At 43.5% G+C, this 25,041-nt stretch overlaps 1 protein-coding gene across 3 annotated transcripts; it reads right to left on the minus strand.

Annotated features, from left to right (window-relative positions):
* Positions 1–760: 760 nt before the first annotated feature.
* LOC110502925 (monocarboxylate transporter 7) lies at positions 761–18,435 on the minus strand. 3 transcript variants are annotated; one of them, XM_036960714.1, is made up of 9 exons: positions 18,288–18,435; positions 17,913–17,992; positions 4,332–4,586; positions 3,931–4,074; positions 3,712–3,840; positions 2,517–3,488; positions 2,169–2,326; positions 1,637–1,866; positions 761–1,510 (listed from the first exon to the last, which is right to left on the minus strand). In XM_036960714.1, the coding sequence occupies exons 2-8, from the start codon at positions 17,974–17,976 to the stop codon at positions 1,666–1,668; spliced, it is 1,923 nt and encodes a 640-aa protein (XP_036816609.1). In that variant the 5' UTR covers positions 17,977–17,992; positions 18,288–18,435; the 3' UTR covers positions 761–1,510; positions 1,637–1,665. The 3 variants fall into 3 exon arrangements, with proteins under 3 accessions (XP_036816609.1, XP_036816610.1, XP_021436949.2); XM_036960715.1 differs by lacking the exons at positions 17,913–17,992; positions 18,288–18,435 and adding an exon at positions 16,359–17,901; XM_021581274.2 differs by lacking the exons at positions 17,913–17,992; positions 18,288–18,435 and having other exon boundaries at positions 4,332–4,755.
* Between the last annotated feature and the right edge of the window lie 6,606 nt (positions 18,436–25,041).

The following is a 25,041-nucleotide window of genomic DNA, read 5'->3' on the forward strand; positions in this document are numbered from 1 at the left end:
TCCACCAATCTGGCCTTTATGGTAGTGGCCAGAAGGAAGCCTCTCCTCAGTAAAAGCCACATGATAGCCCGCTTGGAGTTTGCCAAAATGCACCTAAAGACTCTCAGACCATGAGAAACAAGACTCTCTGGTCTGATGAAACCAAGATTGAACTCTTTGGTCTGAATGCCAAATGTCACATCTGGAGAAAACCTGGCATCATCCCTATGGTGAAGCATGGTAGTGGCAGCAGCATGATGGTGGCAGCATCATGCTGTGGGAATGTTTTTCAGCGGTAGAGCTGGGAGACTAGCCAGGGTTGAGGCAAAGAAGAACGGCGCAAAGTACAGAGAGATCCTTGATGAAAACCTGCTCCAAAGCGCTCAGGACCACAGACTGGGGCGACGGTTCACCTTCCAACAGGACAAAGACCCTAAGCACACAGCCAAGATAACGCAGGAGTGGCTTTGGGACAAGTCTCTGAATGTCCTTGAGTGGCCCAGCCAGAGCCCGGCCCAGACAGAACCCGACGAACATCTCTGGAGAGACCTGAAAAAAGCTGTGCAGCAATGCTGTCCATCCAACCTGACAGAGATTGAGAGGATCTGCAGAGAAGAATGGGAGAAACTCCCCAAAGGTGTGCCAAACTTGTAGCATCCTACCCAAGAAGACTCAAGGCTGTAAACGCTGCCAAAGGTGCTTCAACAAAGTACTGAGTAAATGGTCTGAATACTTATGTAAATGTGATATTTGCATCAATTTAAAAAAGTTTTTGCTTTGTCATTATGGGGTATTGTGTGTAGTTTGAGGGGAAAAAAACAATTTCATCCATTTTTGAATAAGGCTGTAACATAACAAAATGTGGGAAAAGTCTGAATACTTTCCAAACGCACTGTATATCTCGTCTCTCTCAGACCTTGCTGCGATGGATAGAGAAGGGGGGAACAGCTAGCCCTGGACAGCCCACTATCTCCTAGTCAGACTCCGAGCCCTACTGTCCCAAACCCACTCTGCCCTTCCAGACCTTCAGACAGTGGCTCAGGAGGTGTCTGGAGATAATAGAATCTCCAGATTTACCTCTAAATTCTAGAATGGTCACAATCAGGAAATGTATATGATTTATGAATATACACTAGGATGAGAGGAAGATCCTAGAATGTACATTTCTATTCAAAGCACTTCAATGACTTTACACATTATTGTGATATTTATGTTTTATTAGTACCAAGTGATTGCTTTGTCTAAAAAATGTAAAGTGAAGTTTAAAAAGTAATTGAATACAACATGATGTCATGGTGTTATTGTTTCTTCACAGCTGACTTCATGTATCTACATATTGTTTGTATCCTCTCTTACAATACCATGAGCCATGTTCATGTTCATGGGCTCCCGTGTGGCGCAGCAGTCTAAGGCACTGCATTTCAGCGTCGCTACAGACACCCTGGTTCGATTTCAGGCTGTATCACAACCGGCCGTGATTGGGATTTCCTTTGTTCAGTGTGAGCCACTCTCCAGACACCCAAAACCAGATCTGAAATCACAGGATAGATAGTCCATGGCAGTCTACATCTTTATTCAAACATTTGTCTGATTTATCTCAATCAGCACTAGTTCAACTAAGACTTCAGTTCAGACTCTTATGGGATTTCCTTCTGACCTTTGTGATGTCTTTTCAAGTAGAGATTGTCATCTGTTGGCCTTTTTCAGTAACGTTTTCTGGTCCAAATCAAGGTTAACTTCTAGGAAGTCCTGAGGACTGTCTCTGTCCTGGGCCTCCTTCCCCTCTCGCTGAGGTACAGGGTTCCCCGGCCCCACCTGCATGGGTTCTGGGAGGTTCTGATCCCCCCTCCTGCTGTACAACCTGGTCTCAGAGCACTTCGTATTATTCTGTAAGTAAAAACCCTAACCATTTTAGCTAATCCTAACCTTAACCATTTATCCTAACCCCTAAATCTTAACCCTAACCCTAACTCCTAGCCTAGCTAATGTTAGCGAGCTAGCTAATGTTAGCAATCTGGGCACCTAGCGAGATTTCGTAACATATCATACGTTTTGCAAATTCATAACATAAAATATGAATTGTAATTTGTACCATATCATACGATTTGGATGATGAACTTCCACAAATTAATACATACCGTACGAAATGTAACATATCATAGTAAATGTAGTGTCTCGGATTTACATACAGAATAATACGAAATGCTCTGAGGCCTGGTTGTGCTGCAGCAGAGCAGGCCTCTCTTCGCTGGTCGTACCAGACCCAGGAACACAGCCCCTAGACTCATTCCCACCGCACAGGAGTAGAACGCTGAGCCGTAGTTCTGAGTCAGGTCCACAAGAACACCTGAGAGAACACAATATAAATTGTATATGTTAAACAAACTCATTCATTAAAATGATGCACAAATTAAGCAAGTTTGTGTTATTTTCCTTTGATGACAATGAAAATAAAACTGGTGCTACATATCAGAGAGAGCAAAAGAGAGGTGACATGACAGAAGTCTGTGAAAAAGAGATTTGAATGCATCGCTTACCTCCCAGAGGTGGTCCCGCCAGCCCAGCGAAACTTTGTATAAACACATAGACCCCCACAGCTGACGACATCCTTTCTATGCCCACCACATCCTCCTCTGCCAGCATGGGTATATGTGTCGACGACACGGTGCCTATAAAAAACCCATAGAACCCACAACACACGGCCAGGCCCCAGAACTCCCACACCAGGGTAAAGGCCACCAGCACCAGGCACAGCAGAACTACACATCCCAGCAGCACCAGGGGCTTCCTGCCTCTGAACAGCTTCCTGCCTAGCACCCAACCAATGGAGAGGCGGCCGAAGATCTCGGCAAAGGCCATGGCGGAGAGCATGTGGGCGGCGCGGTGACGCATCACGCCACGGTTCACACTCAGCTCGATGATGTAGAGCTGAGGGGCGAAGAAACCCAATGTGGCAAAAAGGCCGAAGAGAGCGTAGCAGATGAAGCTGCCTTCTCTTAACATGGAGAAGTCAAGGAGTTTCTGGGGGGATAGTGTTTGTGTCTGCTTCTCATCCTTCTCCTCCGTCTCCTCGTCCTTCTCCATCTCCTTCTCCTTGCTTCCTAAGCACCTCTGTGAAGACGCCTCCTCCTCCTCTATCTCCTCCCCTGCCTTACTGCCGTCCTCCAGGACCTGGTGATGGAGGGACTGAACTTCAGAGTTTACAGACTCTCCAGAGCTCAGGGAGTAACGATGAGCCAGCTTGCTATCCCTCTGCAGTGTGTAAGACCCATCCTTAACATATGAACTGCCCTTAGTGTACAACCTCTCCTTACTGTAGTACTCCTCCTCTGTGTTCAGAGCCTTCAGCTCTTTGTCAGCCAGTCCATCAGTTTCTTTCTCCGTGGCTGGTCCAGGTCTGATGATGATGGGTCTTAGCAGAACTCCACAGATGATGATGATGCCCTGTAGAGCTCCGATCACCACCAGGGTGTAACGCCAGCCGATACAGTCCCTTAGAGCAGAGAAGGCTGAGGAGCAGAGGGGAGAACAGAGAGGAGAGTGTTTCAAATGGTGGTCAGGGTTTGCAATCCCTCCTAAAATTAAATGCGGGTTAATGTGAAATGAAAAAGCAATTGAGAGAAGTAAGATTAAGAGAATGGGAAGGTTGGTAAACTGAAACATTAGCTGTTTTTTAAGATAAACTTTGCTAGCTAGTAAGCAGAGTGTTCAAGTCCCCTTGTGACCTTTTACCTGGGGCGAGCGTGAACACAGAGAAGGACTCTCCTGTGGAGGCGACAGCTGTGACCAGGGAGCGTCGGTGGGAGAAGTACTGGGACAGGAGAGTAATGGTGGGCAAGAAGGTCAGACAGTACCCCAGACCTGTGGAGGGAGGAGGACACAAGCACACTGGTGAAACACTGGTGGCACTGTGACAGTTGTGATGATCAATTGTGTGTTTGTTTCTAATACCTGCAACGAGTCCGATGGTGATGTACATCTCGTTGATGGATTTGGTGAAGCCACTGGCGATGGTTCCTATGGAGATGAGGAGTCCACCAATCATAACAACTGTCTGGAAGCCAAACCGGTTGGTCATCACAGAAGCGAGAGGAGCTGAAAGGGGACAGGTATCTCTGGTTAGCACACTTTAGAGCATCTGACCTTTTGTAGCTGAGTGTTATCACAGTGTTGTCACCTTTTAAAAGCATTTATTTTGAGCTCCTGAGCCTGTCGTTCTAGCCCAGCATTGATTCAGCTTAGCATAAATCTGATTATTTCAATCAGTGCTGGGCTAGTAACAAATGCCCGCACACCCTGCAGCTCTCCAAAAACACCCCAGCCCTAGACCCTGATGCTGCCCCTAGTCTCACCAGTGAAGGCCATGACGAAGACACAGATGGAGATGATCCAAGAGACTCGGCTGTTGCTCTCCCCAAACTCCCCCATCAGGTCCTGGAGGAAGATGCCCAGGCTCTTGATGACTCCGTAGGTGAACACTTCCACCAGGAAGAAGGAGACCGCCACCACCCAGCCCCAGCCACCATCTGGGGGAGCTGTGTAGACGATAGGCCCCATGCAGCGCTTCACTCTGGACCCCCACACTGTCATGGATGGAGCATGCGATTCTGTAGGGAAGGTGGGCAATAAATCACTTTTTGAAAAGGTATCACAGTTCATAGAAAAGTAAAGTAAATGATGCTTGTAATTGGCAGGGGAGATATGTCCCCCCACAACATTCAGAACAGGTCGATTCATCCCCCCAATAATTGATTTAAAATCAATAAAAATAATGTGGATGCCCTGTACCTCCTCCGCTCAGCTGCACTGTCTCTACGCCCTTCACCCACTGTCTCTACGCCCTTCACCCACTGTCTCTATGCCCTTCACCCACTGTCTCTTTGTCCTTCACCCACTGTCTCTACGCCCTTCACCCACTGTCTCTATGTCCTTCACCCACTGTCTCTATGCCCTTCACCCACTGTCTCTATGCCTTTCACCCACTGTTTCTTTGTCCTTCACCCACTGTTTCTTTGTCCTTCACCCACTGTTTCTTTGTCCTTCACCCACTGTCTCTATCCTTCACCCACTGTCTCTTTGTCCTTCACCCACTGTCTCTTTGTCCTTCACCCACTGTCTCTATGTCCTTCACCCACTGTCTCTATGTCCTTCACCCACTGTCTCTTTGTCCTTCACCCACTGTCTCTATGCCCTTTACCCACTGTCTCTATACCCTTCACCCACTGTCTCTATGTCCTTCACCCACTGTCTCTATGTCCTTCACCCACTGTCTCTTTGTCCTTCACCCACTGTCTCTATGCCCTTCACCCACTGTCTCTACACCCTTCACCCACTGTCTGTGCCCCACTCCCACTGTCTATGTGCCCCTCTCCCACTGTCTATGTGCCCCTCTCCCACTGTCTATGTGCCCCTCTCCCACTGTCTATGTGCCCCTCTCCCACTGTCTATGTGCCCCTCTCCCACTGTCTATACGCCCCTTTCCCACTGTCTATATGCCCCTCTCCCACTGTCTATGTGTCCCTCTCCCACTGTCTATATGTCCCTCTCCCACTGTCTATACGCCCCTCTCACACTGTCTATACTCCCCTCTCACACTGTCTACGTGCCTTTCTCCCACTGTCTACGTGCCTTTCTCCCACTGTCTACGTGCTCCTCTCCCACTGTCTACGTGCCCCTTTCCCACTGTCTACGTGCCCCTTTCCCACTGTCTATACGCCCCTCTCCCACTGTGTATACGCCCCTCTCACACTGTCTATACTCCCCTCTCCCACTGTCTACGTGCCTTTCTCCCACTGTCTACGTGCTCCTCTCCCACTGTCTACGTGCTCCTCTCCCACTGTCTACGTGCTCCTCTCCCACTGTCTACGTGCCCCTCTCCCACTATCTACGTGCCCCTCTCCCACTGTCTACGTGCCCCTTTCCCACTGCCTATGTGTCCCTCGCCCACTGTCTATACACCTCTCTCCCACTGTCTATACGCCCCTCTCCCACTGTCTACGTGCCCCTCTACCACTGTCTACGTGCCCCTCTCCCACTGTCTATAAGCCCCTCTCCCACTGTCTATAAGCCCCGCTCCCACTGTCTATAAGCCCTTCTCCCACTGTCTATAAGGCCCTCTCCAACTGTCTAGACGCCCCTCTCCCACTGTCTAGACGCCCCTCTCCCACTGTCTATACACCCTTCTCCCACTGTCTATGTGCCCCTCTCCCATAGTCTACGTGCCCCTCTCCCACTGTCTACGTGCCCCTCTCCCACTGTCTACGTGCCCCTCTCCCACTGTCTACGTGCCCCTCTCCCACTGTCTATGTGCCCCTCTCCCACTGTCTACGTGCCCCTCTCCCACTGCCTATGTGTCCCTCGCCCACTGTCTATACACCTCTCTCCCACTGTCTATACGCCCCTCTCCCACTGTCTATACGCCCCTCTCCCACTGTCTACGTGCCCCTCTCCCACTGTCTATAAGCCCCTCTCCCACTGTCTACGTGCCCCTCTCCCACTGTCTATAAGCCCCTCTCCCATTGTCTATAAGCCCCTCTCCCACTGTCTATAAGCCCCTCTCCCAATGTCTATAAGCCCCTCTCCCAATGTCTATAAGCCCCTCTCCCACTGTCTATACGCCCCTCTCCCACTGTCTATACGCCCCTCTCCCACTGTCTATAAGCCCCTCTTCCACTGTCTATAAGCCCCTCTCCCACTGTCTATACACCCTTCTCCCACTGTCTATGTGCCCCTCTCCCACTGTCTATGTGCCCCTCTCCCAATGTCTATGTGCCCCTCTCCCACTGTCTATGTGCCCCTCTCCCACTGTCTATACACCTCTCCCACTGTCTATACACCTCTCCCACTGTCTATACACCTCTCCCACTGTCTATACACCTCTCCCACTGTCTATAAGCCCCTCTTCCACTGTCTATAAGCCCCTCTTCCACTGTCTATAAGCCCCTCTTCCACTGTCTATAAGCCCCTCTTCCACTGTCTATAAGCCCCTCTTCCACTGTCTATAAGCCCCTCTTCCACTGTCTATAAGCCCCTCTCCCACTGTCTATACACCCTTCTCCCACTGTCTATGTGCCCCTCTCCCACTGTCTATGTGCCCCTCTCCCACTGTCTATGTGCCCCTCTCCCACTGTCTATGTGCCCCTCTCCCACTGTCTATGTGCCCCTCTCCCACTGTCTATGTGCCCCTCTCCCACTGTCTATGTGCCCCTCTCCCACTGTCTATGTGTCCCTCTCCCACTGTCTATACACCCTTCTCCCACTAATTTCAGTATGCTGCTCAGCAACCTTAGCCATGCCAGCACCTGCCCCGCAGTAAGACCGGCCTCATTCCATTTCAGAAAACACATGTATCTTCTGGAAAGGAATGCGCCCCTCTCGTGTGCCCTCCCTCTCCCCTCCTTGAAAGAATAGCTTTTGCAAAAATGCCTTCTACCTCTTTTCGCAGCTTGACTCAAGTGAGCAACAAGAACATCGCAAACACAAAGTTCCGAATCAGAAAGTAAGATCAGGTTAAGGTAGATGAATGATGTGTAATTTCTTGTTGTAAAGAAATGTAAGTTTGTCTTTGACCATTCATTGCATTGCATTAAGATGGCACAATGAAACAATCTAGTTAAAGCAGATTATTTCACAGTGATAACTAGGATATTCTGCACTGCAGAATCTCTCAATGATGCGTGCATATGTATTCATGGATGCCAACAGAAGTCAGGCTTACCCAAATATTTCACCAATACAATCTTTTTTATTATAAAATCATTGATCTTTCATCTCTGTGTTTTCATAATTATCCCTAATAAATGTTATTAGTTGAATTGAATAAATGCATTCCTCATTTTACAGAGTAACTATTTGACTATCGTTTATAATTTAGTAGGTCTGTTGGTAATTGTTATATACACTATGCATAGCACATGCTTGGGCTCCACCTTGAAATCGCTGATCTGCTTGCCTCAATAAGTTAATGCTAGAACATTGGTTGCCAGGATTAGCCATTTGTATCTACTCTCTTAATAATTGCATAACGGTGCAAGTTAGACACATGTTCATTAAATGCATACTGAGAGGTGATGCAAGGCTTGCTACCTTGACTAGATCCTCCAGAGACGTACACGGCCTGTTGCATTTATTCACATAATATTGGAATCAGATTGATAAATGTAGTTTATTAATAAATTCAACATAATTTCACCCACTGTCTCTACGCCCTTCACCCACTGTCTCTACGCCCTTCACCCACTGTCTCTACGCCCTTCACCCACTGTCTCTACGCCCTGCACCCACTGTCTCTATGCCCTGCACCCACTGTCTCTATGCCCTGCACCCACTGTCTCTATGCCCTGCACCCACTGTCTCTATGCCCTGCACCCACTGTCTACAGTGGGGCAAAAAAGTATTTAGTCAGCCACCAATTGTGCAAGTTCTCCCACTTAAAAAGATGAGAGAGGCCTGTAATTTTCATCATAGGTACACTTCAACTATGACAGACAAATGAGAAAAGAAATCCAGAAAATCACATTGTAGGATTTTGTATGAATTCATTTGCAAATTATGGTAGAAAATAAGTATTTGGTCACCTACAAACAAGCAAGATTTCTGGCTCTCACAGACCTGTAACTTCTTCTTTAAGAGTCTCCTCTGTCCTCCACTCGTTACCTGTATTAATGGCACCTGTTTGAACTTGTTATCAGTATAAAATACACCTGTCCACAACCTCAAACAGTCACACTCCAAACTCCACTATGGTCAAGACCAAAGAGCTGTCAAAGGACACCAGAAACAAAATTGTAGACCTGCAACAGGCTGGGAAGACTGAATCTGCAATAGGTAAGCAGCTTGGTTTGAAGAAATCAACTGTGGGAGCAATTATTAGGAAGTGGAAGACATACAAGACCACTGATAATCTCCCTCGATCTGGGGCTCCATGCACGATCTCACCCCGTGGTGTCAAAATGATCACAAGAACGGTGAGCAAAAATCCCAGAACCACACGGGGGGACCTAGTGAATGACCTGCAGAGACCTGGGACCAAAGTAACAAAGCCTACCATCAGTAACACAATACGCCGCCAGGGACTCAAATCCTGCAGTGCCAGACGGGTCCCCCTGCTTAAGCCAGTACATGTCCAGGCCCATCTGAAGTTTGCTAGAGAGCATTTGGATGATCCAGAAGAAGATTGGGAGAATGTCATATGGTCAGATGAAACCAAAATATAACTTTTTGGTAAAAACTCAACTCGTTGTGTTTGGAGGACAAAGAATGCTGAGTTGCATCCAAAGAACACCATACCTACTGTGAAGCATGGGGGTGGAAACATCATGCTTTGGGGCTATTTTTCTGCAAAGGGACCAGGACGACTGATCCGTGTAAAGGAAAGAATGAATGGGGCCATGTATCGTGAGATTTTGAGTGAAAACCTCCTTCCATCAGCAAGGGCATTGAAGGTGAAACGTGGCTGGGTCTTTCAGCATAACAGTGATCCCAAACACACCGCCCGGGCAACGAAGGAGTGGCTTCGTAAGAAGCATTTCAAGGTCCTGGAGTGGCCTAGCCAGTCTCCAGATCTCAACCCCATAGAAAATCTTTGGAGGGAGTTGAAAGTCCGTGTTGCCCAGCAACAGCCCCAAAACATCACTGCTCTAGAGGAGATCTGCATGGAGGAATGGGCCAAAATACCAGCAACAGTGTGTGAAAACCTTGTGAAGACTTACAGAAAACGTTTGACCTCTGTCATTGCCAACAAAGGGTATATAACAAAGTATTAAGATAAACTTTTGTTATTGACCAAATACTTATTTTCCACCATAGTTTGCAAATAAATTCATTAAAAATCCTACAATGTGATTTTCTGGATTTTTTTTCTCATTTTGTCTGTCATAGTTGAAGTGTACCTATGATGAAAATTACAGGCCTCTCATCTTTTTAAGTGGGAAAACTTGCCCAATTGGTGGCTGACTAAATACTTTTTTCCCCCACTGTATGTGCCCCTCTCCCACTCTCTATGTGTCCCTCTCCCACTGTCTATGTGCCCCTCTCCCACTGTCTATACGCCCCTCTGCCATTGTCTATATGCCCCTCTGCCATTGTCTATGCGCCCCTTTCCCACTCTCTATGTGCCCCTCTCCCACTGTCTATGTGCCCCTCTCCCACTGTCTATGTGCCCCTCTCCCACTGTCTATGTGCCCCTCTCCCACTGTCTATACGCCCCTCTCCCACTGTCTATGTGCCCTTCTCCCACTGTCTATGTGCCCCTCTCCCACTGTCTATACGCCCCTCTCCCACTGTCTATACGTCCCACTGTCTATGTGCCCCTCTCCCACTGTCTATACGCCCCTCTCCCACTGTCTATACGCCCCTCTCCCACTGTCTATACACCCTTCTCCCACTAATTTCAGTATGCTGCTCAGCAACCTTAGCCATGCCAGCACCTGCCCCGCAGTAAGACCGGCCTCATTCCATTTCAGAAAACACATGTATCTTCTGGAATGGAATGCGCCCCTCTCGTGTGCCCCTCCCTCTCCCCTCCTTGAAAGAATAGCTTTTGCAAAAATGCCTTCTACCTCTTTTCGCAGCTTGACTCAAGTGAGCAACAAGAACATCGCAAACACAAAGTTCCGAATCAGAAAGTAAGATCAGGTTAAGGTAGATGAATGATGTGTAATTTCTTGTTGTAAAGAAATGTAAGTTTGTCTTTGACCATTCATTGCATTGCATTAAGATGGCACAATGAAACAATCTAGTTAAAGCAGATTATTTCACAGTGATAACTAGGATATTCTGCACTGCAGAATCTCTCAATGATGCGTGCATATGTATTCATGGATGCCAACAGAAGTCAGGCTTACCCAAATATTTCACCAATACAATCTTTTTTATTATAAAATCATTGATCTTTCATCTCTGTGTTTTCATAATTATCCCTAATAAATGTTATTAGTTGAATTGAATAAATGCATTCCTCATTTTACAGAGTAACTATTTGACTATCGTTTATAATTGAGTAGGTCTGTTGGTAATTGTTATATACACTATGCATAGCACATGCTTGGGCTCCACCTTGAAATCGCTGATCTGCTTGCCTCAATAAGTTAATGTTAGAACATTGGTTGCCATGATTAGCCATTTGTATCTACTCTCTTAATAATTGCATAACGGTGCAAGTTAGACACATGTTCATTAAATGCATACTGAGAGGTGATGCAAGGCTTGCTACCTTGACTAGATCCTCCAGAGACGTACACGGCCTGTTGCATTTATTCACATAATATTGGAATCAGATTGATAAATGTAGTTTATTAATAAATTCAACATAATTTCTACATAATGGTTGGATCATTTCCACACCACTACAGATGTGTCTCTATAGTAGCCGGCAGCTCGTGAGCATTCTGAATTTGTAGACTCTGACGTGCTAGCTGAGTGTACATAAGTCTAGAATGAGGAGGCAAGAATAGCTAGCTCACCTCTGCGAGTTAGCCAAACTGGCTACACGCTATGCAGCGCTCGTTTAGCTAGCCCGGTCTCGAAAGTCCACGTAGGACCGGATCACAGCAGTGGGACCGGACCTTCATCAACAAGTCTGGGAAGAGAGGCAAGCAGTGCTTGACCGAGGCAGACAGAAGCGGTCTCTTCAAGTAGCCTCCAGTAACCGGCGACAGATCGCTCAGGAGCCAGGTTGGATGTGGCCAGCCACCACATACCCCAAGCCCAGGCAGATAAGACATTTGCTCCAACCACCCAATTAATCTCCACTTCCTGCACCTCAGACCCAGCCGAGGTAGCGGCATTTACTTGGCTCATCACGCTATAGTGACTCCTTGTGGCGGGCCGGGTACCTGCATGCTGACTTTGGTCGTCAATTGAACATTGTTTCCTCTGACACATTGGTTCAGCTGGCTTCCGGGTTAAGTGGGCAGGTGTTAAAAAAGCGCGGTTTGGCGGGTCATGTTTCAGAGGACACATGACTCGACTGTTGCCTCTCCTGAGCCCCGTTGGGGAGTTGCAGCGATGAGACAAGATCGTAATTGTATCGCAATTGGATAACACAAAATTGGGGAGAAAAATATATACTAATTAAAAAAACTACTGAGAACAAATACAACCTTGAGCACACAACATCCAGGGAGTGAGCACGCTCTACCACTAAGGGACAGTTTAGTTGCTACAACATAAGACAGTCTCGTTTTCCAATTGTTTCTTTTAGTAGCTGTCTGCCTCTTAGACAGGTCAAGCCCGTTCTGTCAGCCACCTTCAGAGCCCAGCCAATGTCTGCCTTCTTCCAAGTTTAGCCCAGACTTTCAAATTCCAGTCCAGGCTCTGCCAATCACCTTCAGAGCCCAGCTACTGTCTGCCTCCTAGAAAAGGTAAAGTCCAGTCTCTGTCAGCCACCTTCAGAGCCCAGTCACTGCCTGCCTTCCAAGTTTAGTCCAGTCCAGCTACGGTCAGCCATCTTCAGAGTCCAGCTATTGTCTGACTCCTAGAAAAGCCCAGTCTCTATCAGCAACCTCCTAATTTACAGTTTCAATATAGACTCTCCCCTGACAGCTGTTTGTTAGACTGAATATCAGGACTCTAAATATACTATAAGGTATCTTTTAGCTCAGTCCCCCAAGTGTGTCTTCCACCTGTCAACTAGGAAAACTACAAAACTTAATAGTAAATGTATGATCAACTTAGTAGATGATATCCTATGTAAATATGAATGTGCATCATTGTACTCAGTCTTCCTCTTTTGTGTCTTCTTAATATTTGCCTTGAAATAATTTGATTGCTGATGGTGACTTATCCTTCCACTTAGTGTTTTCAAAAATATCCCTCGAGAGACCATAAAGCCATGTCAAACTGTACTATTGCAGAAACGTTTTTATATGTAAATATTTATGATCATCATTATAATAAAACTCAGTCTTCTTACAATACATAAATATGCATGTTTGCATCATTATAATACAACTCAGTATTCATCTTGTGTCTTCTTAATATTTGTCTGAAAATATATTAATTAATGAAGGTGATGACTTATCCTTCCACTTATACTGTCTTTTAAAAAATATCCCTCCATATACCACTCAAGAGCGGCATAATAAGTAATGTTCCCCGTCTGAAAATTGTCCCCCCCCCCCCCCCCCCCCCCCCCCCACCACCCAATATCTACACCATAATTCCCCCTTGGATTGGAAAGAGAATAAATGCAGTTAATAATGCAAATGTTATTAGTAGGCTATGATATAAGGTTAATATATTGTACAAGTCGGACATATACAGTGCCTTCAGAAAGTATTCATACCCCTTGATTTATTCCTAATTGTGTTGTTACAACTTGAATTCAAAATGTATTAAAAAAATAAGAATCTCTCCTATACAATACCACATAATGACAGTGAAAATTGTTTTTTTGAAATTTTAGCAAATTTATTGAAAATGAAATACAGAAATATCTCATTTACATAGGTATTCACACCCCTGAGTCACTTTGTAGAAACACCTTTGGCAGTAATATCAGTTGTGAATCTTTCTGGGTAAGTCTCAAGAGCTTTCCACACCTGGATTGTGCAACACTTGCCCATTATCATTTTCTAAATTCTTCAAGCTCTGTCAAATTGGTTGTTGATCATTGCTAGACAACCATTTTCAGGTATTTCCATAGATTTTCAAGTAAATGTAAGTCAAAACTGTAACTTGGCCACTCAGGAACATTCACTGTCTTCTTGGCAAGCAATTCCAGTGTAGATTTGGCATTGTGTTTTAGGTTATTGTCCTGCTGAAAGGTGAATTAATCTCCTAGTGTCTGGTGGAAAGCAGACTGAACCAGGTTTCCTCTAGGGTTTTGCCTGTGCTTAGCTCCATTTCTTTTTTATCCTGAAAAACTCCCAAGTCCTTAACGATTTTTATTTGTTGTATTTTATTTTTATGCTTGAAAATATGGAGAGTGGTACTCAGTAATGGTTGTATTGGATTTTCATAACACTTTGTATTCAGGACAAAAGTTAATTGCTTTGATATATTTTTTTGCAGTATTACTTTAGTGCCTTGTTGCAAACAGGAGGCCTGCTTTGAAATATTTCTATTCTGTACAGGATTGCTTCTTTTCACTTTGTCAATTAAGTTAGTATTGTGGAGTAACTACAATGTTGTTGAACCATCCTGAGTTTGCTCCCATAACAACCATTAAACTCTGTAACTGTTTTAAATTTACCATTGGCCTCACCATTGGTTTCCTTTCTCTCTGGAAATTGAGTTAGGAAGGACGGTGTCTTTGTAGTGACTGGGTTAATTGATACACCATCCAAAGTGTAATTAATAACTTTGCCATTCTCAAATGGATATTCAATGTCTGCCTTTTATTTTTACCCATCTACCAATAGGTGCCCTTAGGTCACTTTTTCCACTTTTTGTTAGTTACAGCCGTAATCTAAAATTAAATACATTTTTTTCCCTCATCAATCTACACAAAATAACCCATAATGATGAAGTGAAAGCAGCTATTGGGGCCCCTTGGATGGGGCCACAGTGTCTCCTGACCCCTCCTGTCTCAGCCTCCAGTATTTATGCTGCAGTAGTTTGTGTCGGGGGGCTAGGGTCAGTTTGTTATATCTGGAGTACTTCTCCTGTCCTATTCAGTGTCCTGTGTGAATTTAAGTGTGCTCTCTCTAATTCTCTCTTTCTCTCTTTCTTTCTCTCTCTCGGAGGACCTGAGCCCTAGGACCATGCCTCAGGACTACTTGACATGATGACTCCTTGCTGTCCCCAGTCCACCTGGCCGTGCTGCTGCTCCAGTTTCAACTGTTCTGCCTTATTATTATTTGACCATGCTGGTCATTTATGAACATTTGAACATCTTGGCCATGTTCTGTTATAATCTCCACCCGGCACAGCCAGAAGAGGACTGGCCACCCCACATAGCCTGGTTCCTCTCTAGGTTTCTTCCTAGGTTTTGGCCTTTCTAGGGAGTTTTTCCTAGCCACCGTGCTTCTACGCCTGCATTGCTTGCTGTTTGGGGTTTTAGGCTGGGTTTCTGTACAGCACTTTGAGATATCAGCTGATGTACAAAGGGCTATATAAATACATTTGATTTGATTTGATTCGAGGTATTCAGAACCTTTGCTATGAGACTCGAAATTGAGCTCAGGTACATCCTGTTTCCATTGATCATCCTTGAGATGTTTCTACAACTTGATTGGAGTCCACCTTTGGTAAATTTAATTGATTGGACAATTTGGGGCGGCAGTGGTTAGAGCATTGGGCCAGTAACCAAAAGGTTGCTGGATTGAATCCCCGAGCTGACGCGGTAAAAGTCTGTCGTTCGGCCCCTGAACAACCCACTGTTCTCCGGTAGCCCGTCATTGTAAATAAGAATTTGTTCTTAACTGACTTCACTAGTTAAATAAAGGTTACATTTAAAAAATAATAATAATTGGGGGGGGGGGGGGGGCAGCAGCAGCAGGGACTGGGAGACTAGTCAGGATCGAGGGAAAGATGAATGGAGCAAAGTACAGTATTTTAGCTTTTTATTATATTTTTTTTGTCATTATAGGGTATTGTGTGTAGATTGATGGGGGGGGGGGGGGGGGCTATTAAATACATTTTAGAATAACGCTGTAACAAAATGTGGAAGAATTCAAGGGGACTGAATGCTTTCCAAATGCACTGTAATTGTATGTGGCGTACAGAGAGGAGTTAGTCATTAAAACAATTATGCTAAACTATTATTTCAGTCTATGCAACTTATTATATGACTTGTTAAGCATATTTGTACTCCTGAACATATTTAGGCTTACCATAACAAAGTTGAATACTTACTGACACAAAACATTTCAGCTTTTCATTTTTAATTAATTTGTTTAAAAAAAATCGAACAAAAGATTATTCCACTTCCACATTATAGGGTATTGTCTGTAGGCCAGTGACACAAAAAGCTCAATTGAATCAATTTTAAATGTGGAAAATGCCAAAGTGTGTGAATACTTAATGAAGGGCAAAAAAAAAAAGATCTGCAGTTTCCCTCGCAACTGTAACAATGGTAACTGTGAGCATATGTGTGAACGCTCATTGTTGGCGTGGTCGTGCACGTAAAGTGGTAATTCAAGTACTGATTTACTAGTGCTGAGTGATTAGTGCTCTTTGAGGTAGGTTTGGTGTTGGTTCATTATTAAAAATAAACACCGTTTTCGATTTTGATCAATTTTTTAAACATGAATTGCATTTTTTTTTTAATTATAGCTTTTTAATGGAAATTCCCAAGCCCAAAACAGTTAACATTCATTAAATTGCCAAAACATTTAAAATATTAAATTGTCTCTGTCAGTTCCACATTGGGTTGACATCAATAGAAAATAGGAAATTACTATGAAATAATAAAATATTTATGTTGTGTATATTACTTAGCTGTTATTTGATGACTATTATTTTTCATTCCTTAAAAGTCATCATCACATCGCTGCTCTGGAAGTAGCTGCCAAACGGCCAGACAACGTTCTCTCTGCTCCCAATACTGTACTGTCATCTATTTAGCTAGGCTAGCCAGCAGAGCTGTCTGATTAAATCATTTGACTAGTTCTTCAAAGTACTTAAGGTATAATTTTACGATCTCTCTATCCATATCTTTCTTCCTTGTGTTGTGTACATTCATCTCGAATGCTATCTGTTCGTGTATGCGTTCTGTCTGTATCTAACCTAATTTAGTAGGCGTTAAAGTGTAAGTGTATCCATCTATGTCCGAGCCGGATAAGGCGCAATGGATCACGGTCATTGTAGTTAATTACAACTTTTCTGGGCTGAACTAGGCGGAATATTTCTTTAATGAAAACTAAAACTCCCTTCAGCCCAGCGTTCCATTCTCTGGTGAATGATTTGATTTCTCTCAAGAGAAAGGGGGCTTTAGGCTCACAAAAAAACGGAACTAAATGGAATTGAAGTACAGGTAATTGAACCGATCTCGGTCAACCCCGCCCCCCCCCAAAATAGATGTCGGTTAACCGCTCAGCACTAATAGTTACCTGTGGGTTATATGGTAAAATGGCAATATTAAATATCGTTCACAATCTCATATGTTAGTAACAAACTATTCTCGTTTCAGGCAATGTTATGATGTTACTTACATCGGAAACAATGTGACTTTTTAGGACAGCTGTCTGCTATATCAACGCAACGTTTGTTTTGTATCAAGGACCCTAATCAATGCTACTGCGCTATTTAGCACAACGTCAATACACAACCATCATGTGTTTACACACGCATAAACCTGCCTCACTCTCCGCCTTTATTGCCAGTCCTCATATCCAGTTAGCCTTTTCTCAATGAATGAATAAGCAATGCTATCTCTGGTCAATAGCCTATGGCATTGGCAACTCATCCAACACAACTCTCTTTACTCATTCTGCAGTGCTGACTTGTCTGTCTCTGTCTTTTAATCAAAAGTGTGTGTGCATAGATCTGTGTGGGTCGACAACCCATCAGCCAAAGATGGTCAAAGGAAAGACAACAGCAGATAGTACTATAGACTTGACTTAGCCTAAAGAATAATACCAATACTTGTCTTAGCTCATGATGTCATGTTATCCTACATTCTAAAGCAGGGATGGGGGTAGGTGCCACACAAGTATATATATTGTTTTGTCTTTGGAAATTGATCCACGGGACTACAAAAAGGGCCCTGTTCTAGGGCTGTCTAGAGTCTTCAGAAATTTCACACCTAACCAATTTGAGTATAAACTGTAAGCTATAAGCTGTCCAAGTATTTGAATCACAAATTAATGTTAATGAAAATAACCACATAGAAAATAATTAACCACAATGAAAATATAACTAGATTATAACTAGGCTACAGGGGTGATTATTGGGCCTCATGAGTGAGCTATACAAGGTTTTTAATTTGGAACTGTCCACAAAGGTAATATACTAGAACAGAGCTGTAGGCTCCTAGCCTTATTCCTTACCTTTAGTGAACTGATCTCGAAGAACCACAGGTGAATGCAAATCCCCTGGGTTAGTCTCTGTCATATTGCTTCCACTTATCCTATATTTTGATGATTTAAGGAGAAGAGAGATGAGGAGAGGAAAGTCCCTTTCGGAGACTCAGTTTCCAATGCTAACTTGATTTAAATCGTCCACAACTTGAATTTAAAGGTAGCACAAGTTTGTGAATGACCGCATTGAACTACCCATTGTACGGGTCTCATTCATGCTGCTGGCAACTTAGATTGTATATAACTAGATGTATTCTTTGCCAGCTCACTCGTTGCTCCCTTTCAATCAATACTTCTCAGTCAGATACAGAATGTTTACTTCAATTAGTATTGCATAACTCTTACCTGTGCGCTGTAGAGTAACCCTGTGTGCTGTTCAATTAATGTTGTGTGAAACCAGTGAGAACCTTACTGCTGCACTCTCTCTCTCTCTCTCTCCTTCTCTCTCTCTCTCTCTCTCTCTCTCTCTCTCTCTCTCTCTCTCTCTCTCTCTCTCTCACATACACATCCTCACATACACATACACACTCACACTGACACTGACAATCATGAGGAAATACAGGAGTTAAGAGGATCGGGTTACAGTCAGTCAACTCTGTCCTATATCAGTCTGCTGCAGCCCCCTCCAGCTGATAACGGTCACAGTGCAGTCTGTGTGCAGTGGGTCTGAGTAGTCCTCATCCTGTGCTGTTTTTGCACTTGACCATGATCATTTTAATATTAAATGATTCAACCCAAAGCTGCTACAAAGTGTCTCTTGGGACCTTAGGTTTGATCAGTTCTTTGTCTTGTCTTACTCTGTCACTCTCCCAGGTCTTGAACCAGAACGACAGTGGGTGTCTCCATGCTCCTATTATCTGGGACCCTGCTCTGTGGACTACTGTTCCACACAGTGAGTCAGGAGTCATGGAGTCAGGCACCAGGAGACCCAACTTCATCATCGTTCTGGAAGATGGTATTGGTTGGAGAGACCTGGGAGCCAACCAGCAGGCGAGTCAGAGATCAAACCAAACCCTTAATCTGGACCTGATGGGAATGAGGTACAGCTCTTGGTAGCCTGTTCGCTAACCAACTAGCCTAACTTACATTAAGATATAACTGTCATGGATAAATGCTACAGAGAGGCTTTAATTCCAGCGCAGATGTCAAATACCTTTATTGAATCTTTTATTTGTTGTTTCAAGATTTTATCGGGTATTTTATAAACAACACAAAACATACACATACAAACGACAACATTATACAAACATCAACTACATCACACCTGCCCAGACCCACTAGCTAGCACACACCCACATCTCCAGTGCTGTCACACCCTGACCATAGTTTGCTTTGTATGTTTCTATGTTTTGTTTGGTCAGGGTGTGATCTGAGTGGGCATTCTATGTTACATGTCTAGTTTGTCTATTTCTATGTTTGGCCTGATATGGTTCTCAATCAGAGGCAGGTGTTAGTCATTGTCTCTGATTGGGAACCATATTTAGGTAGCCTGTTTGGTGTTGGGTTTTGTGGGTGATTGTTCCTGTCACTGTGTTTGCACCAGAGAGGGCAGGTTTTAAAAAGTCTTTTTTTATATATATATATATATATATATATATATATATATATATATATATATTTTTTTTTTTTTTCACGTTTCTTGTTTTGTTAGTTTGTTCATGTGTAGAGTCTTTATTAAAGAACCATGAATAGAAACCACGCTGCATTTTGGTCCGCTCCTCCTTCGACACAAGAAAACCGTTACAAGTGCCTGCGTCACTTTAAGCCACATGGCCTCAAACTGCACCATTTTGTTCCTTTCCATAGCCCACGCATTTTACATTTTTAGATAATAAAAATGTGTATGACGGAGGATTGGTTGATTTCCAGTTTAAGTATATGTTTTAATTATGATTGACAAGGAAAGTATCATCCAATCCATATGGTATGTCACTGCACCCTCAAATGCCATATCTTGATTATAGTGCTGATCCATTAACCAATATTTCGGTTATTTTTCAGTTTTTAAACAATTGATTTTATGAAAGTAGGCCTAAAGTAATGTAAATAAATGATGGTTAATAAGTGATAAACAATAACGAGCAGTCACTTCCAACATGGGACTTTTATTAATTGTTTTATTCTGTGTTACAGTATTCAACCCACAACATTTCATGTTAAGAAAAATGATCAAAACCGAAAACATAATTTTTTGTATAATCTAACCGAACTCCAAAAGCACTAATTGCTCAGCACTAGTCTTGAAATATGCAGACAGAAGGATTAAAAGTACATTTACATTGTAATACTTCTGACACCCTGCTCATAACTTTGGGACTTTATAACATCCACAGAATACATGGGTTATTGAGTAATTATTAGGTTTACACTTAATACATGATACATGATGGCCTGCCATTGTGCTGTAGAATTTGTGGATTTTGTCTCTTGTAATAAATTACTTACATTAATTTATACTGGATAAAACGTACATTTTCGTTAACTGTAATCTCGTTATGTTCCAACATGCCCTCCATCTTGAGCCAGTATCAGTTCTTTTTAAGTCTTGGTTCCAAGAGTTTATATTTTTTTCTAAGAGATGTTTTATTTTTATTTTATGTTTTATTTCACCTTTATTTAACCAGGTAGGCTAGTTGAGAACAAGTTCTCATTCATAACTGCGACCTGGCCAATATAAAGCAAAGCAGTTCGACACAAACACAGAGTTACACATGGAAAATACAAGTATACAGTCAATAACACAATAGAAAAAAATAAAGTCTATATAGTGTGTGCAAATGGAAGATTGTCAGTTGGATAGGCTCTCTGCAAGGTTTTGTATAGTTTACCTTTCATATGTACATCATTTTCTGACTCAAATAGGATTCACTCAAGATTGCTCATTTTTGGGGGGAAATAAGTTACAAAGAAAATATCTAGATTGGTCAATCCAAAAGAGTTGTTTAAAGCTGTCATGTATTTCCTATTAGCAAGTCATATATGGTTTCTATGCCTTTAGTTTTCCATGTGGACCAATTTATTGGTGAAGACACTGCATCCCGCTGCGTCACTCGGGAGGCGTGCAGAGAGTTTCTTGATGAAAACCTGCTCCAGAGTGCTCAGGACCTCAGACTGGGGTGAAGGTTCACCTTTCAACAAGACAACGACCTAAGCACACAGCCAAGACAACGCAGGAGTGGCTTCGGAAAAAGTCTCTGAATTTCCTTGAGTGGCCCAGCCAGAGCCCAGACTTGAACCCGATCGAACATCTCTGGAAAGACCTGAAAAAAGCTGTGCAGTGATGCTCCTCATCCAACCTGACAGAGCTTGAGAGGTTCTGCAGAGAAGAATGGGAGAAACTCCCCAAATACAGGTGTGCCAAACTTGTAGAGTCATACCCAAGAAGACTCAAGGCTGTAATCGCTGCCAAAGGTGCTTCAACAAAGTACTGAGTAAAAGGTATGAATACTTATGTAAATGTGATATTTCAGTTTTTTATTTTTAATACATTTGAAAAAATGTCTAAAAACCTGTTTTTGCTTTGTGATTATGGGGTATTCTGTGTAGATTGATGAGGGGAGCCTCTGGGCCTTAGGAGGATAACGCAGCGATACAACTCCCATGCACTCAATATTATACACACAGACAGGTAAAATATGCCCTTTAAAAATCTAAATGTGACGGGGAAAAAGATACAGCTATTTAGTAGAAGACAACCCTCGTATACTGTAACTTGGGTTGCAGCTGTTGATATAGCCTACCTACTCATTGAGACAGTTGTATGTTGGTCATGGTGTGAGAAGTTTACAGGTTAGTGCAAAGGGAACATAGTTTTAAACAAATGTAGGCCTGATCATTAGAACAGAAATGTCAACATGTTTTGGTAAGTGGACGTGCGGTTCATTTTCAGGACCCCATTTCAGAATCTTTTTTCTGTGTCTATGCCAACATTCTGATTCCCAAGGCAGAGATGGTGTTCCGTACTCTCATGTCAGAGCAAAGCTGCCTCTAGACCAAGAATCATCAACTAGATTCAGCCGCGGGACGATTTCTTCTTGAGCAGATGGTCAGTGTGCCGGAACATAATTATAAATCATTTGTAGACTACACATTGACCGCAAGAAGCTCAAACAGATATAATGTTTGACGAAAACATAATCATTTCAAACCTTGCTTACATTTGTATTTGCGTGGGAATACTTTGGAACAGATCATTTGGGGCTGATTTGCTAGTGTTTTTACAGTATTTTATACCCAACAATTAAAAATGAAATGAACTTGTTTTTGCTTATAAAAGATAATAAAACCACCTGTTGGACAAATTAGGCCCACAGGCCGCCAGTTGGCAAAACACTGCTCTAGACTGTGACAAAGGTCTAAACCTAAAATGGTGAGCAGAATGTGTGTCTAAACCTAAAATGGTGAGCAGAATGTGTGTCTAAACCTAAAATGGTGAGCAGAATGAGTGCCTAAACCTAAAATGGTGAGCAGAATGAGTGCCTAAACCTAAAATGGTGAGCAGAATGAGTGAGTAAACCTAAAATGGTGAGCAGAATGTGTGTCTAAACCTAAAATGGTGGCTCTCCCAAGCGGACCACCTGGGATGGGGGGCACAGGGTGCCCACTGTGTCTCACTGGCCTGTCAGGGTACCATCCAACAGCAGCAGCTCTGCCCTGCTCAGTATAGTCATTACAGTACAGATATATCTGAAGCTACACCCAGCTCAGATACAAAACACAGGTGTATATTAAAAATAACTGCTAAGGTACATTTACCAAGATAGATGGATGAATAGGTTACACTTTTGAGTTATTCGTGCAGAGTTGACCCTCTGTTTCTCCTCATCTCCCTCTCTCTTCCCTCTCCCTTCTCCTAGGGGTCTGGATATATTCCCCACCCTCCTCTCCCTGGGTGGAGTGAATCGCCATCAGACAGAAGCTATGACAGTATCGATGCCACCGATGACCTTCTACATGGCAAAGAAACAGGACATGAGGTATGACCCACTAAGGAGTGATCAGAGCTAGTCCTAACAGGACATGAGGTACGACCCACTAAGGAGTGATCAGAGCTAGTCATAGAAGGACATGAGGTACGACCCACTAAGGAGTGATCAGAGCTAGTCCAAACAGGACATGAGTTACGACCCACTAAGGAGTGATCAGAGCTAGTCATAACAGGACATGAGGTACGATCCACTAAGGAGTGATCAGATCCAGTCCAAACAGGACATGAGTTACGACCCACTAAGGAGTGATCAGAGCTAGTCATAACAGGACATGAGGTACGACCCACTAAGGAGTGATCAGAGCTAGTCATAGAAGGACATGAGGTACGACCCACTAAGGAGAGATCAGAGCTAGTCATAGAAGCACATGAGGTACGACCCACTAAGGAGTGATCAGAGCTAGTCCTAACAGGACATGAGGTACGACCCACTAATGAGCGATCAGAGCTAGTCATAATAGAACATGAGGTACGACCCACTCAGGATCTCTTTGTTTCTTGGGACCTAGAACAAGCATCTCTGTTTTGTCCGAGTTTAAAAGTAGAACATTTGCAGCCATCCACTTCCTTATGTCTGAAACACAGGCTTCTAGCGTGGGCAATATTGGGGCTTCAACATGTTTCATCGAAATGTACAGCTGTGTGTCATCCGCATAGCAGTGAAAGTTAACATTATGTTTCCGAATGACATCACCAAGAGGTCAAATATATAGTGAAAACAATATTCACACTATTATTCCCAATATTAACAGTGTTTTCCTATACACAGACTTCTTGTACAGTAATACCACTGAGGCTTCTGGGTTGGGTATACTCCTCTCTGGTGGGGAGTATATGACAACGCAATAAGTAGGGTGAAATTGCCAATACACACTGACTTAAGACAAGTGTAGTTTGTCCCACTAATAGCTGGGTTTAATTTAATTAGACAAAGAGCTTTCTTCAAAGGTTAACTTCACTTTAACCTGAGACATTTCAATGAAATGAAACACAGGAGACTTGTTTGATTCACATTCCCTTTAATTTGTGGTTTAAAGTCTTAAATCAAAACTTCAAAAGAACATTAGTGTTCTCAAAGCTCCACCCTTTGGCAAATCAGTCACAAGGTAATAACAATAGGCATACTGTTTACATACATACACACACATAATATGTATGTATGTATGTATGTATGTACAGTGGGGAAAACAAGTATTTGATACACTGCCGATTTTGCAGGTTTTCCTACTTACAAAGCATGTAGAGGTCTGTAATTTTTATCATAGGTAACACTTCAAATGTGAGAGACGGAATCTAAAACAAAAATCCAGAAAATCACATTGTATGATTTTTAAGTAATTCATTTGCATTTTATTGCATTACATAAGTATTTGATACATCATAAAAGCAGAACTTAATATTTGGTACAGAAACTTTTGTTTGCAATTACAGAGATCATACATTTCCTGTAGTTCTTGACCAGGTTCACACACTGCAGCAGGGATTTTGGCCCACTCCTCCATACAGACCTTCTCCAGATCCTTCAGGTTTCGGGGCTGTCGCTGGGCAATACGGACTTTCAGCTCCCTCCAAAGATTGACTGGCTAGGCCACTCCAGGACCTTGAGATGCTTCTTACGGAGCCACTCCTTAGTTGCCCTGGCTGTGTGTTTCGGGTCGTTGTCATGCTGGAAGACCCAGCCACGACATCTTCAATGCTCTTACTGAGGGAAGGAGGTTGTTGGTCAACATCTCACGATACATGGCCCCATCCATCCTCCCCTCAATACGGTGCAGTCGTCCTGTCCCCTTTGCAGAAAAGCATCCCCAAAGAATGATGTTTCCACCTCCATGCTTCACGGTTGGGATGGTGTTCTTGGGGTTGTACTCATCCTTCTTCTTCCTCCAAACACAGCGAGTGGAGTTTAGACCAAAAAGCTCTATTTTTGTATCATCACACCACATGACCTTCTCCCATTCCTCCTCTGGATCATCCAGATGGTCATTGGCAAACTTCAGACGAGCCTGGACACACGCTGGCTTGAGCAGGGGGACCTTGCGTGCGCTGCAGGATTCTAATCCATGACAGCGTAGTGTGTTACTAATGTTTTTTTTTGAGACTGTGGTCCCAGCT

Source organism: Oncorhynchus mykiss, chromosome 23 (assembly GCF_013265735.2).
Source record: "Oncorhynchus mykiss isolate Arlee chromosome 23, USDA_OmykA_1.1, whole genome shotgun sequence".
NCBI lineage: Eukaryota > Metazoa > Chordata > Actinopteri > Salmoniformes > Salmonidae > Oncorhynchus > Oncorhynchus mykiss.

Excerpts from the sequence above, each read along its gene's own strand:
- LOC110502925 (XM_021581274.2), bottom strand. The coding sequence starts at position 4,716 with ATGAATCGACCTGTTCTGAATGTTGTGGGGGGACATATCTCCCCTGCC. Across the intron at positions 4,075-4,331 it reads CTTCGTCATGGCCTTCACTG|CTCCTCTCGCTTCTGTGATG; the intron begins GTGAGACTAGGG and ends GTCCCCTTTCAG. Across the intron at positions 3,489-3,711 it reads TGTGTTCACGCTCGCCCCAG|CCTTCTCTGCTCTAAGGGAC; the intron begins GTAAAAGGTCAC and ends TCTGCTCCTCAG.